The 15,653-nt window shown below is 46.0% G+C and overlaps 1 protein-coding gene and 1 pseudogene across 1 annotated transcript; both read left to right on the forward strand.

Annotated features, from left to right (window-relative positions):
• The first annotated feature begins 468 nt into the window (after positions 1–468).
• LOC130874848 (ribose-phosphate pyrophosphokinase 1-like) lies at positions 469–1,409 on the forward strand (annotated as a pseudogene).
• Positions 1,410–5,197: 3,788 nt separating this feature from the next.
• Msmb (microseminoprotein beta) lies at positions 5,198–14,030 on the forward strand. The gene is made up of 4 exons (XM_057770090.1): positions 5,198–5,282; positions 8,451–8,556; positions 10,996–11,098; positions 13,690–14,030. Exons 1-4 carry the CDS (start codon positions 5,280–5,282, stop codon positions 13,817–13,819), a joined length of 342 nt encoding a protein of 113 aa, XP_057626073.1. The 5' UTR covers positions 5,198–5,279; the 3' UTR covers positions 13,820–14,030.
• Positions 14,031–15,653: the final 1,623 nt, after the last annotated feature.

Genomic DNA, 15,653 nt, shown 5'->3' on the forward strand with positions numbered 1-15,653 from the left:
CCTCACAATGGGAAGTGTGAGGCCAGTGACAGGTGGTCTCTTATTTGTGTGGAGACAGAGGCCACATCAGAGACAGAAGTGAGGAGGCTACTGGTAGCCCTCCCCACAGTCTTCTAGAAGAGGCTTCGGCCATCCAACTCCTGGGAGGGCAAATGTTGCCAGCTCCTGTGGCTTGATGGTATCAGTCATGATAAAATAAGATGATGAAGAAGTGTGGGACATAGCATGTCCCAACCATCCATAACACCAGCTCCAGAACATGTATAAGAGTTAGCTTTCCCTCACGATGTCAAAAGGCCTGAGATAATTGGCATATAAGGATAAAGGGCTTGAGAGACGCTCTGGGCAGGACTGTAAGATGGTGGAGCGACAGGCACTGTAGGTGTTCAGGCTACAGACTGACTTCAGAACCAGTCTCTGCAGCAGGGGTGACCACTAAGTGAAGAACACGTTGTGCAGTTGCCTAAGATGCCGAATATCAAAATCTTCAGTGGAAATTCCCACCAGAACCTATCCAAGAAAATTGGTGACCGCCTGGGCCTGGAGCTAGGCAAGGTGTTGACTAAGAAATTCAGCAACCGGGAGAGCTGTGTGGAAATTGGAGAACGTGTGCATGGAGAGGGTGTCTACATCGTTCGGAGTGGGTGTGGTGAGATAAATACAATCTAATGGAGCTTCTGATTATGATTAATGCTTGCAAGATTGCTTCAGCCAGCCGGGTTACCACAGTCATTCCAAGTTTCCTTATGCCCACCAAGATAAGAAAGATAAGAGCCGGCTCCCGTCTCAGCTGAGCTTGTTGCAAATCCTCTGTCGCAGGAGCAGATCATGTTATCACCATGGATCTACATGCATCTCAGATTCAGGGCTTTTCTGATAGACCAGTGGACAATTTATATGCAGAGCCAGCTGTCCTCAAGCGGATAAAGGAGAATCTACCTGGGTGGAGAAACTGTACTACTGTCTCACCTGATGCTGGTGGAGCCAAGTGAGCGACCTCCATTGCAGACCGATTGGATGTGGATTTTGCCTTGCTTCACAAGGAACGGAAGAAGGCCAATCAAGTGGACCCCAAGATGCTAGCAGGAGGTGTGAGGATTGGGTGACTATTCTTGTGGATGACATGACTGATGCTGTGGTACAAATCTGTCATGCCGCTGACAAACTTCTCTCAGCTGGAGCTACCAGAGTTTATGCCATCTTGACTCATGCAATCTTTTCTGGCCCAGCCATTTCTAGCATCAACAAATGCATGATTTGAAGCAGCCGTAGTCTTCCTCGGGAGGATAAGATAAAATCCTGCTCCAAAATACAGGTGATTGACATCTCCATGATCCTTACAGAAGCCATCAGGGGAAACCCACAATGGAGAGTCTGTCTCTTACCTATTCAGTCATGTTCCCTTATAAAAGAATAACTTCGGAGCTCCCTCCGCAGCCCTGTTCAGACACTGAAGAAGGAAGATGTGACCTGCTCTGCTGAAAAAGGTACCAAGCCATGTGGCTAACATATACTAGAATAATGGGCTAATATAAATTATAAGAATTAATAAGAAGCCTGAGCTAATGGGCCAATCAGTTTGTAAAATATAGACCTCTGTGTGATTTCTTTGGGGCTAAATGGCTGTGGGACCTGGTGAGAGGACAGAAACCAGTTATTGAATATCCACCACTGCTGATGTAATAAGTCAATCAAACTGAGTTAATAAATCCAGGTTTAATGGAAAGAGCAAAGAACTCCTGGATGACCCTCAGGAGGGCAGGAGAGGAATCACGTGACAAATGGTCTTAAGTAGCTTATAGGTGTGGTCTTGAGCAGCCCTGGGGAGGGATTAACTCTTGGCTGGCTTTCTGCGGGAAGAGGCCACTGTTTTGAGGGCTTTCTGAAGGGCAGGGTCTGGGGAGAGAGAGAAGTGGGCTTCCACCTAATAATCCTAGACTCTTTGGGTATATGAGTGTCAGGGGCTCAGGTGGAACTTCCACCAGAACACAAACTATAGTAATATGCCATTTTAGAAGAAGGATTATTTTGAACCGAAGTAAAAATTTTTTAAATAAAGTTATTTATTTATTATGTATACAGTACAGGCCAGAAGAGGGTACCAAGTCTCATTACAGATGGCTTTGAGCCACCATATGGTTGCTGGAAATTGAATTCAGGACCTTTGGAAGAGCAGGCAAAGCTCTTAACCACTGAGCCATCTCTTCAGTCCTGCTGAAGTAAAATTTTAAAATAGCAAGTTATATTTGGGGCAAATGGTATAGGGCTTGACTAGCATGTGTGAAGGAAGATCTATCTTTGCTCCCTGACACCACCCAAAAAGTGGGGGGCACTTGTAATCCTTCTTTGAAATCCCTGTGTCTTAAGTTACTCTTCTACTGCTGTGACAAAGCACCATGACTGTGGGGGTGAACGAGAATGGCCCCCATAGACTTGCATGTTTGGCTACTTAGTACCCCGTTAAGAACTGTTTGGGAAGGACTAGGAGGTGTGGCCTTTTTGGAGGATGTGCATCATTCTTAGTTCGTTCATTCTCTCCCTTGTGCCTACGGACAAAGATTTGCACTCTTAGCTATTGCTCCAGCATCACACCTTCCTCCCTATTCATGCTCCCTGCCATGATGGTCATAAACTCACCCTCTGAAGTTGTAAGCTTCTAACAAACACTGTTGTCTAAAAGTTACCTTGGTCATGGTGTCTTAGCACAGCAAGAGAAAAGCAACTAAGGCTTTTCTCTTATATATCCTCCACACTGGAAAACATTAACAATCTTACCAGTGAGGGTGGGAACTCTGAACAGAGAGAAATTTATATAAATAAACGTGTTAAGCTAACCCTTGTGGCCCTCATTGCTTCTCTACAGAATTAGCCCTCCCATGCCTCAGCCTTGACGCATTTTCAAAGATTCTTTCTCTAAGTCACTGTATATTTAAACCTTGCTTCTTTGACTCTCCCATGTGATCCTGCACCATGTAAAACTTTTTTTAAGTAAATATATGTGTAATTTACTTCTACTGTTTATCTTGGGTCTATTTAATTATTAGGCCCAGATAAAAACAGTAAGATAGCAATGGTAAAAGTGTGCCCTTCCCTACAACTATTTATCAGGCCCTGAGCTAAAAGAGTTAGACACATTCCCCCTTATCTTTCATGTCAGTCCTTGGAGGTGGGGAATCATTCTCTCCATAATCATTAATAAGTAAACAAAGAGTCAAAGATGTTAAGAGATTGCCTCAGGTTCACACAGCTCTTCAAGGAAGGATTTGGATGTGAGCCCACATCTGCCTCAGCCTCTGCATGAACCTAGCCTGCAGCAATTCTGCATGTGTGCATCTGTGAAGGTGGCATCTTCTAAAGGAAGATACGATGCACAGAATGTTGATGTGTTGTTACCCCTAATCACAGGTTGAAATCTGATTTCCCTGTGTAAGGATATTAGGAGAGGAAAATTATAAAATGGTCTGTACTAACGGGGAACTATGAGAGCATTAACATGTTTACATTACTGAGATGATTCATCTTCCTGCCTTCACCTCTTCAGTGTTGGGATCACAAGTGTGCACCACCAGTCAACTGTGTGAGTTTGTGTGTGGGTGTGTGTGTGTGTGGGGGGGGAGACAGACGGAGACAGAGACAGAGAGGGCATGCATGTGGAGATGTTGGTGGCACTATTCCTAGGGAGACATGAACACACAACTATTTACTCCACATAGGGAGTGAAGTACAAACCAAATTAACAGTTTCATCAAAGACAACCATGGTGAAGCCTGGCATTTAGTGGCTAGTTCCATGTGAATGGTTGAGGGGTTACATGCAGAAGTAGGGATGACACAAAGGCAGCACATTAGCTGAAAGCCCTGCAAGCAGGGGTGCAACTCCAGCTGCAACACTGAATCTCTTTACGTGGCTTACAGGCAGATCAACAGGCGACTCATGAGAGTCTCCAGCAACAGTTGCTAACTGCTCCTATAATGGTCAGGAGGGACCCTGGTGAGTCTTACGGTCTCAGCTTCCTGGGCTCCAGGTTGAAATTCGTTTACTTTCTGAGTCTCATGAACCTCCCATCTCCTTCCTTAGGGCAATGCTTCCATTTGGAGGAACCTGCTGTATAAGAGGAGGGCAGAACAACCTCACTTGTTCTTCAGACACCATCCACATTAGCTTTTGAGACAGGACTGGCCGCTAGTCCAGAACTCACCAGAACTTGACTACGCTTGCTGCCCATCATCCCAGGAACCCACCGATTTCAGCATCATTGGTGCTGTGAATAGCCTTTTTAGGTTAGGTCCTCAGGGCCACAGCCAAGGACTTCACTGGCAAGGATGCCTTCTTGCCTTATCCCTTGTCTGGTTTTATACGGCACTGGGGATCAGACTGAGGGCTTCACATGCTAGACAAACATTCCGCAAACTGAGCTCCATCTCAGCCCCGCGCTGACCTTTTCTGACCGCCTATTTCCTTATGCATTCATCAGCTCTGGACACGGGGGTGGTGATGTTTGCTCTTCATCACCTGGCAGCTGTGAACAGAGCTATAAAAAAGCTGGAGCGCAGATGTCCTCAGGGTGGGATTGCTGGACTCTAAGGCACTTCAGGTTTTCATTGCTCATGGAAACTCCTTACTGCTTCCCACACCGGAGATTACTGTTGAACAGGGAGAAGGAGGGCTCACTTGAGGAAGCAGACAAAAGACTAAACATTCAGGAGGATGTTGGCTGTTTGAGAGATGTAAGCATGTGACCTGTCAAAAGAAACCTAGGCTGGAGGGAAGATGGTTCATGCACTGTGCTTTCCCACGCTGGACCCTCATCTCCTGGGCCTCAGCTCCCTAGCCAGCCAGGCTGACCTACTGGGCTAACCTTATGCCTTCCCAAACACAGCCTCGGCACTTGGCTGCTGTGAATCGTATTTCTGAATGCTCATTTCTTTGTCGATGAACCAGGTAAGAGCACAGAGGGTGTCTAGCAGTCTGCCAGCACAGGATGAAGGCTTCCAAGGAAAGTTCTTTCCCTCTCTGCTCTCACCAAGACCAAGAGCTTGTCAAGGGTGAGGAAATGGTGAACACCTTAGGGTAGAGGCTTAACAGATGAAAAGTTTAAATCAACTGAAATAATAACTTCCTGCTCAACCCTCTGTAAATATTTACTGTGTTCTTGGCACAAAGCCTTTCCAAGAAGATCCAGGTGTGGCCACTCTCACCTGTATAAATAGGGAACCAGCACTCGCTCTTGCTGAGGCTTCGCTGGAGGTGCCTGCCTGTCAGGAGTCCTGCTTCTCACAATGGTGGGTGACTGACCTCATACACAAGACTTCTTTCTGTCTTTAGTTGGAAGTGGGTCTTTCCTTACAGTGTCTTTTCTACGAGCCAATATCAGGGAATAACTGTGGCTCCCCACGGGAGGATAAGAGGAAGGAAACAGGAGCTGGAGAAGAGAGCCTATATGAGGGTGGAGAGGCCCTCAGGAAGGGACCCTTGACCCACCTCAGGAGAAATGTTCTCTATGGAACCCTCCTCAGACAGAGCTGGAGGGGTACAATAGTGGTGGATAGTGCCCTCCCTGTCTGCACTCAGACCCCTCCTCCCACCCATCTCCCATGAGGCCTGGGAGTCAACTCGGGTACCTGCAGAACTGCCAGTACCCTTTCTTGACTAAGAGTCTGAAGACCCTGACCCTTGGTTATGGAGAGCGGGGCCCTCCTTTCCAGGAACAGATACTTAACAAAGGGGACACAATTAAGGGGACACTGCCAATCTGCTTCACCCAAGCTGGTCACAAAGCCACACCACCTAGAAGCCCCAGTAAGAGCTAGTTTCCTTTACTCTCCTGCCCTCATGCATCAGGGGCACATGGCTACTGTCTGCAGCAAGGGAGGCGGGCAGAACAGAATACAGGGGAGATCCTCAGACTGGGATCTCAACATCACCTACCTGGGAGCTTTGATCATAAGCCTGAGGACCACTGAAGCAGAATCTTCAAGCGTGCTCTTCATCACGGTCTCCCTGAAAGCAGCAGCGAGCAGCCAGCATGAATCACTTCCTGTGGGGCTCACATGGGAGAGCAGAGGACACAACAGTCCTGTCTGTTATCAGTGAACTTAATCTGAAAGTCTGCACCCTGCCATCATGGGAGCAGAGACAAAGACACAGAGGGGGCAGATGGAGAGAGTGGAGGGGAGGGAGGAAAGGAGAACACGTGAGCCTGAGGTCCGTCCACCAGCGTCTCAGTCCTGTATATCCTGCAGAAGTCTCTGGTGTCTTGCACAACCCACAAGCCTTGGGAGCAGCTCTGGCTCCTCGGTTCCCTTACTGTGACTCAGTAAAAGAAGACTCTAAACTTCCATGACCGCCTTAGCATGGAAAAGTAGGCTTTCCATCTAAGGGCGCCGAACCCTATCAACTGGCAGAATTGACTGTGAGCTAAAGACTGAAAAAAAAAGAAGAAGAAAAAGTAAATGATAATTGTTGGTGTGTGTTAAATATATTGAGCAGTATTTTTTGGTGATTGTTTTGGTTTCTTTTTCTTTTCTCTTTCATTCTTTCCTTCTTTTGGAAAGATTTACGTATTCTTTGTAGTTTTAAGCTGGATGAATGTCACTGTGGAAGGAAAAAGGAAGAGCCCAAAGAAAGGTGTCACAAGTCACAGAATGCCTTCTTAGCCGGTGTGGTAGCTCAAGCCTGTTATCCCAGCACTTGAGAGGCTGGGGCAAGAGGTCTGCTCTGAGCTCAGAGCTAGCCTGGGCTACATAGTGAGTTCCAGGTCAGCCTGGGCTGCAGCTCTCTCTGTGTCGCAGTAGTCAGAGCTACCCAGGCCGTTGTGTTGTGCAGCCTGCAGGGTTGCACCTCACAGTGCATAGAGGGTCCTTGCCCTGCTTTTCTCTCCCCGCTTTGTTAGGTCCTCGTGCTTTGTTTGAGTTTTGTTGTTGTTTTTATTGCGAGCCACTGTGTTCTCAGTCAGCTCTTTGCTTGGGTGTCGTATGGTTTTCCATTTCCACAGTGCAGTGAGCTGAGCTGCCTTTTAGGTTTGTCTTCACCTCTGTGCTGTTCTCAGGGTCCTGTTAGAGGGAAATGCGAGTGGTTACACTTCCAATTGCTCCATAGACCCTGTTCCCATGGGAACGGCCCTTGTGCTCATCACCTCCCCTGTGGGCCCGTTTCCCTCTGCAGATTCTAAAGGGCATGGTCACTCCATCCTCCTTCATCTACGTTCACATTTCTTTTGCTTTGGGTAAGTTGAATTTCCCAGGTGTTTATTTTTATTTATTTATTTATTCATTTATTTATTTATTTATTTATTTTTATTTTTTTGGTTTTTTGAGACAGGGTTTCTCTGTGGTTTTGGAGCCTGTCCTGGAACTAGCTCTTGTAGACCAGGCTGGTCTCGAACTCACAGAGATCTGCCTGCCTCTGCCTCCCAAGTGCTGGGATTAAAGGCGTGCGCCACCACTGCCCGGCTTCCCAGGTGTTTATTGATCCTTTCTCTATTTTCATGTGTGTGTGTGTGTATGTGTCTGTGTCTGTGTGTATGAGAGATGTCTCTTTATTTATGTTTTTGTATCCATTGACAACTCTGTATTGCTCTGTTTTCATGTTTGTGTGTGTGTGTGTGTGTATGTGCGCACGCACATGCGATCTCTCTTTATTGCTCTTGCTACTTTTATACTGTACTTTATGTTTTTCTTTGTTATAGTGAAACTATTTCATGTATTATTTTTAAATTCGATATAGTCTTAGCTTTATTTATTTACTCATGTAAACACTAAAATCTCTTTTATCCTTAAGATGATATAACTTTCTGTTCTTTATGATCTTATTAAGGAAACATTTAAGTTAGCTTAGTACAGACTCTATGTTTTCCCCACAAACACCACTTTCCCAAGACAATTTGCGAACTATAGAAAGAGGAAAAACCAGGGCAGAGGGTTCATGGGAAAAACTACGGAGATGGAGATGGCTCTTCTCATGTCACAGGGCGCAAGGAGGATGAGCACCTGGGACATGAGCCCTCAGGGCGCCGAGAACAAGCCAGGACAGAGCTGCTGTTTCAAGAAGTCCCTGCTACAGCCAATGATGAGGCTCCTACCATAATCCTTCCTATTCCCACAGCCAGCCACTCTCACAGTGAACTCTGGGATTGGTTTTTTGAGACAGGGTTTCTCACTGTAGTCAGTTCTGTCTATCCTGGTGGTGCTCACTCTGTAGACCAGGCTGGCCTTGGACTCAGAGATTTGCTTGCCTCTGCCTCCCGAGTACTGGAATTAGAGGTGTGTGCCATCACCCCCAGCAGAAATTTCTTTTTATGTGACTGATTTATGTCTTAGTCCCTGACTGCTAGGTTGGGGGTACCTGGGAGTTGCTCCACACTCTGCCCTTCTGCCAGTATAGGATACTCAGTCAAGTAAGACCTTCGTGAATCACTCATTCTTCACTTCTAACCTTTTCCTGCATTGCAGAAAGCTCTGCTGGGCAGTCTGCTGTTCCTTGCCACCTTGGTGATGGCTTGCAAGGCAGTGTGCTTTCTCGAACCACGTAAGGGACTTCCAGAACAACCGCCTGGTGGTAAGTCCTGGGTTTTCCAGTATTTTAAATGCCACTATAGCCTGGTAGATATGACTTATAGGGCAGATGGGGAGCCTGCTAGATACAACCTGTGGATATGACCTGCCTATGACCTATGGCAGATGGGGACACCTTGGGATGTACACTGGAAGAAGGATTTGGGTGGACACAGAAACAGAGTGAGAAGGCTGTTCTCAACTCTAGCTAGATGAGCTCAAAATGCACCACAATCAAGTCCCATTTAAGAACAGCTGAATAGGAACCTTTGGGCTGGAGTTGCACATTAAAAACGCTTTGATTTTCACATGCAGTCAGGGTTAAGAAGCAGCATTTGAATTTTAATGTACATGATCATCATTGTAATCTTGTTTAAATGCTGTGTGTGTGTGTGTGTGTGTGTGTGTGTGTGTGTGTGTGTACGGGGGGAGTGAATGTTACTGGAGATGCCCAAATACACCAAAGAAACACTTTAATGCTGTTACATTCTGCTACTCTGATGAAATGCTATTATCAGAAGAAATTTATGGAAGGAAAGGTCACCTCTAGACCACAGTCCACTGTTGAGAGAAGTCGGGGCAAAGCTCAAGCAAGCAAGAACTTGAAAAGTATTCCTCGGATGACATGAGGCTGTGTCAAATTGACAATTAAAACTATATATGATGGGGCTAGAGAGATGGCTGAGGGTTAAGAGCACTGGCTGCTCTTCTAGAGGACCCGAGTTCAATTCTCAGCACCTACAGGGTGGCGCACAACTGTCTGTAACTCCAATTCTAGTGAATCTAACATCCTTACACAAATATGCATGCAGGCAAAACACCAATACACAATAAATAAAAAGTTTAAATAAATAAATAATAATACATAAAAAAACAGCTAACAACTAAATATGATAACCATTAAGCTACATCTCTTATCCCGTCAAGTCTAATTCACGGGATCTGATAGCAGGTATGAAAATCTAATGTACAGTGCAGTCCCAGGGGTGCTGATGCTGTGGTCCTTCAAGCATGTGTCACTTGGATCTAAGGCAGCAACTCTCACCCTGGCTGAACATTCTTAAAAATAAGGCAGAGGGCTAGGGATGCAGCTGCCTTGGTAGAGGGCTTGCCTAGTATGTATGGGATACAGAGATCAATTCCAGCACCGCACAGAGCAAGGGTGATGACACATTTTAGTAATCCCTGTGCTCAAGAGCAGGGACAGGAGGGTTAAGGGTCCAATGCAGGGCCTCGAGAGAGGGCTTAGTGGTGAAGAGCACTGGTTATTCTAATAGAAGACCCAAGTGCAGTTGCTAGCATCCACATGGCTGCTTACAGCTATTGACAATTCTAGTTCCGGGACATCTAGTGCCCTCCTCTGGTCTCTGAAGATATGATGCAGTAGCCTTACATACATACATACACATAAAATAAAAATAAATCTTAAAAAAAGTTCAATACAATCTTTGGGTAAATGGGAAGTTCAATACCAGCCGGAAATACAAGATGCACACACCTCAACACCCCCCAAAAGAAAACCAAACAAAACCCGAAGTAAACAAGAAAGTCTGGACTCCACCCACAGATTCTGATTTGTTGTTCGTTGGTGGGGATTAGGGATAGAAGGCTTGTTTGTTTATTTTGGTGTTGGGAATTAAACCCAGGGCTCTGTGCATGCCCAATACCTGTTCTCCACTGAGCGACTCCCCAGTCTGTGGGTGGATTTTAACTACCCACAGTGCTCCCCATTTGCACCCAGCCTTGAGACTCAACTGGTACAAAGCAATGGTAGCAGGGAAGTGACCGTTTTGTTCAGGACAACTAGAGGGAAAACTAACTGGACCCCAGCCACTCCTAATAGCTACTAGATTCCAAAGGAAGGGTTTATTTATTTTTCAATACCTGTTCTGAAATAAAATCTAGAAAGATTTAAACTTGCTTAAGAAACATTATCAAGCCGGGCGGTGGTGGCGCACGCCTTTAATCCCAGCACTTGGGAGGCAGAGGCAGGCGGATCTCTGTGAGTTCGAGACCAGCCTGGTCTACAGAGCTAGTTCCAGGACAGGCTCCAAAACCACAGAGAAACCCTGTCTCGAAAAACCAAAAAAAAAAAAAAAAAAAAAAAAAGAAACATTATCAGAACACTGGGCAAGGAGGCTCAGGCCTTTAATCCCAGCAGGGGCAGTTGAATCTATGTAAACTGGAAGACAACCTGGTCTACACAGTGACCTCCAGGCTAGCCAAGGCTGCATAGCAATACCTTGTCTAAAAAGACAAGCAAACAAAAACAAAGCCATCACCAGAGGCAGGTGCCACAGCGTGCTAGATTTTAGCCATCTTGAATACAAAAGCACTGTCCCGGCCACCTCTACAATTGCTTGCAGTCATGCGCCAGTGACTGGCTCAGTGTCCCTACAAGCTTCGTTTCTGTTACGTGACCTGGGAATTTGCATTGTTTTAGACTGCGTGGATCCTGATGGTACCAAACACCCCCTGGACTCTTACTGGGTGAAGGACTGTAATAGGTGTTTCTGTGGACCAGATTCAATCAGCTGCTGCAGCCTGTAAGTCTCAACCACTGATTCTGAGGGTCCCAAACCACCACTCTATATGGGTTCTGCTTTCTTTTGTTTTACGTTTGGTTTTGAAACAGTCTTTTTAAGTTGCCCTGCCGTCAAACTCCAGGGCTCAAGAGATCCTACTACCTCCTTGTGAGCCAGGAGTGATGTGAGCGTATGTCAGAAGCATAGACAGACATGTTTGCATCTACCCACAAGGTCAGAACTGCTTGAATAATAGCAAATTCATAAGCTACCTTGAGTTCTTTTTAACAAAAAATTACATTCATTTGTGTGTGTGTTTGGTTTTGGGGGGCTACAGTTTGTTAAGCAGTCCCAATTTTCCATGATGCCTAGTCACTGGCAAACAGATTTTTCTTTATTATAACTTTAACTACTACAATGAACTTTAAGATCATACTTTATACATAACACAGTAAATGTATGTATACATGTATATGTGTATGTATATATGTGTGTATGTGTGTATATATACATGTATATATACATGGCTATAAAAGCTGATAGTACAGCAGAGTTGGAAGAGTTGAAGAAATATGATAGACATGCAGAATCTGTTGGAGGTGCACCTAGAGTGGAACCTCAGGGCCAAGTTGAGCCTCCCAGTTGAGGAGTTGGACTACTGAAGCCATACAGGCTAATACAGCACGGGGTCTAGATGGACCAACAGGTGAAAGGGTTGCCAGCTGTTTGAGCAGCAGGAACCGAGACAAACGAAAGCCCCTGGGAGAGTTAGGGGTTCTCTTTCAGCCTCCCCTTTAAAATAAACATTATTGGTGTACACATGTGTATGTGAACAAACATCTTCAAAATGTCAGAGGCTACAAGTGATCAGCAGTTAGTCTTAAAAAGAATCAAACCAGAACCGTACAGTCAAAGGCATACTTCCATGTGACAGGGACTTCCACCCACAGGGCAATGTTCACATGGGTTTTGGGCCATGAAGGTTTTAGTTGAGGGCTCAGTGCCCTGTTCAACTGTGAGAAGATGTGGTGTTATCTTCTCCCTGCATGTACCACCGAGGGCTACTAATTTAGATGTCCTGGGGACCAGAAAATTGAGATCCATGAATGGTTTAAAATAACTTGGGGGCCAGGCGGTGGTGGCGCACGCCTTTAATCCCAGCACTTGGGAGGCAGAGGCAGGCGGATCTCTGTGAGTTCGAGACCAGCCTGGTCTACAAGAGCTAGTTCCAGGACCGGCTCCAAAACCACAGAGAAACCCTGTCTCGATAAACAAACAAACAAACAAACAAACAAACAAACAAAAGAACAGTAAAATAACTTGGGGAAGAGGAATGTCTTTTCCCTTTAGGATACAATTCCAGACCTTGATACTGAGACATTGTTACAGAGAGCACGGAAATGGCTGCTTATACACTCTGGGTAGGGCAGCTTATTTTATTCTTTGGTTTTTAAAAAAGATTTCATTTCACTGGATGTAGTGGTACAAGACTTTAATCCAGCACTTGGGAGGCAGAGGCAGGAGAATCTCCGAGTTCAAGGCCAGCCTGGTCTACAAAGCAAGTTCCAGGACAGCCAGGTCTACACAGAGAAACCATGTCTCAAGCAAACAAACAAATGAACAAACAAACAAAAAAAAACTAAAAAAATAAAAGCCAACCCAAAAATGGGAAAAAAGAGATTCATTTTATTAATTATATGTATGTGTGTGTAGATGTCTGTGTGGCTGTATATACACATATATGCAATTACCCAGGAAGGCCAGAAAAAGGTGTTGACTCCCCTGGAATTGGAGTTGGGTGCTGAGAACCGAACTCCCATCCTCTGAAGGAGAAGCAAGCACTTTTAACCACTGAATATTTCTCTAGCCTTCAGATTTCTTTTCTGAGACAAGGGCTCCTGAAACCTAGACTGGCCTCAAACTCACTGTGTAGCTGAGGCTGGTCTTCAACTCTGATCTTCCTGCCTCTACCTACAAGTGCTGCATGGCACCATGTCTGCTTCTGGCAGGGCAACTTAAATCCCAAGCCTCTAAATGGGCTTTGAGGACAATGACTCCTAAATTGTGTGTGCCCCGATGGGTGGGTTTTCCCAGGAATGTTTGCTTCCAGGGGCTTCTCCCTGGGTCCCTTGACCCTGGTTTGGGATGGCTCTCTGCCCCTGTAGGGTGAGTGAACTCCTCTTCTAACCAGACACCAGACAGGGTCAGGACCACCTTTCCGTTTCCACAGTCCCCCACTATTGTGGACCCCTCCCTGAACAGGGAGGGTGGGAAGGGCAAGGCTAGTAAAAGCTTTGCTGCCCCCAGAATCACCCAGAGCTGCCTCTGGGCCTGTCAGACCTTCCCAGTGCCTTTCAGTGTATGCAGAGTAGAATGTAAGACCCATGTCAGGGACTGTCTCTCTGACTCCATGGCACAGGCAGGTAAAGATGCCCGGATTCTACACTTTGGGTCTTCCAGTTCAAGGAAGCCCTCAATCTGGTGAGGGGAGCCCTAGGCAATTTGAATGTGTATCATCTGCTTCTTGCACAGACCGTGTGTGAGCGGCAGGGCTGGGTGAATAAATGAATTTCCCCCTTCTAATTAACAGGTCTTGTCTTGTCTCATTACAGAACCAGTATACCCCAAGGCTACGACAAAGAGAAGTGTCAGCAGGTTTTCCACCCAGAGAATTGCACCTACAGTGTAGTGGAGAAGACGAACCCAGGAAAGTCCTGTCCTGTTCCTGCCTGGGTACTGTAAATGAGCTTCCTGTGGGCCCAAACGTTGAGCCACATTTGAATATTTGTATGATGTAAATGTATCAGTTATAGGCTGGGTGGTGGTGGCTCATCATCCCAGCGCTCGGAAGCAGAGGCAGGCAGATCTCAGGCCAGCCTGGTCTATGGAGGGCCGCACAGAGAAACCCTGTCTTCAAAAATGCAAATAAATAAATAAATTTGCCAATTATGTTTGTATGAACTTAATGCATGTTATAAAGCAAACAAACACATAAAGGAGACAAAAAGAAAACCAAGCATGTTTTAAAACAATCAACTCAACAACACCAGTTACAAATTACAGTCTTTTCCCTGGGCTCAAATGGGTTACAAGCACAGTGCTTCCCTCTGGGGCCCATGTCCATTTCTACCACTTCTGCAGTGTTGAGTTCTTCTGACTGTCTCCTGCTGCCCATTTATAATGGGAAAAAAAGCATGTGTTCATGACGAAACCGGCCTTCTTCTCTGCCCTCGGTACTCCCGTGCATCCTTCTTTCCACTCACTCAGGCATCTCCTCTCAGGCGTGTCCCCACATCCCTCTGTGTTTGCATAAGGTTGGGACAGGTTAGAGACAGCCAGAGAAGGTGCCCTCCAGACCTCTTATTGGCTGCCAGCAAATCAGATGCCAGACTCCTGCAGATGGTGGGGACTAGCTCTAGGATCAGTTCTGTGTGCCACGCACAGCCCACCTAAAATTGACTTGAGAGGGTGACAACGCTGACTCTGACATTTATCTTCTCCATACTGTGTAAAACATTGTATCACTTCCCCTAAGTTAAAATGTATCACCCAGCATTTGTTAGTGTTCCTTCAGTGGAGACAGATTGCTCTGCAGCTGTCCTCTGCATCTAACCTCAGAGCTCTCCATCAGCCGTCTTAGCTTCGGTTCTATTGCTGTGAAGAGACACCATGACCACAGCAACTCTTATGAGAGAGCATTTAATTGGGGCTGACTTACAGCTTCAGTGGTTTAGTTCATTATTGTCATGTTGGAGGGATGCAGGCAGAAGGAGCTGAGATTTCTACATCCAGGTTCACAGGCAGCAGGGGAAAAAAAGAGTAAGCCACTGGGTCAGCCTTGGGCTTCAGGAGCCTCAAAGTCCACCCCCCAGTGACACACTTCCTCCAGAGAGGATGCACACCTGCTAGCACTTCTAAGTAGCTCCACTCCTTGCTTCCTAAGGCAAATAGATAAGCCTATGAGCAACACTCTTATTCAAACCACAGCCCCGAAGGAAAGAGATTTTATTTATATGACTGTTTTGCCTGCACATATACACGTGTGCATGCCTGGTGCCTTTGGAGGTCAGAAGGCACTGGATCCCTGGGACAGAAGTTATGGATGGCTGTGAGCCACTATATAGGTGCTTGGAACCAAAACTGGGCCATCTGCAAAAGCAGTAAGTGCTTTTAACCTCTGCACTGTCTCTCCAGCCCTCAACCACAAGGAAACTTATTCAACTCTAACTCTCCACTCAGCCTTGGCTCCAGCCTGCTATGCATCATTTTTCTCTCTCTCTTTTTTTCCTTTTCGGTCCTTAAGAATTTGACTGCTGGGGCTGGAGAGATGGCTCAGAGGTTAAGAGCACTGGCTCTTCCAGAGGTCCTGAGTTCAAACACATGATGTCTCACACCATCTGTAATGATATCTGGTGCCCTCTTCTGGTCTACAGGCATACATACAGAAGAACACTGTATACAAAATTAATTAATTAATTAAAACTTAGAAAAAAAAGAATTTGACTGCCCTATTAGCAAGGGTAGAGTTGGGTAGGAGAAACAGTAGCTAATATTCTACAGCACAGTAGGACAGCTA

This window comes from Chionomys nivalis, chromosome 5 (genome assembly GCF_950005125.1).
Source record: "Chionomys nivalis chromosome 5, mChiNiv1.1, whole genome shotgun sequence".
NCBI classification, from domain to species: Eukaryota; Metazoa; Chordata; class Mammalia; order Rodentia; family Cricetidae; genus Chionomys; species Chionomys nivalis.

Coding starts and splice junctions, on each gene's coding strand:
- Msmb (XM_057770090.1), top strand. Junction 8,557..10,995: donor TCCAGAACAACCGCCTGGTG/GTAAGTCCTGGG, acceptor GCATTGTTTTAG/ACTGCGTGGATCCTGATGGT. Junction 11,099..13,689: donor TCAATCAGCTGCTGCAGCCT/GTAAGTCTCAAC, acceptor GTCTCATTACAG/AACCAGTATACCCCAAGGCT.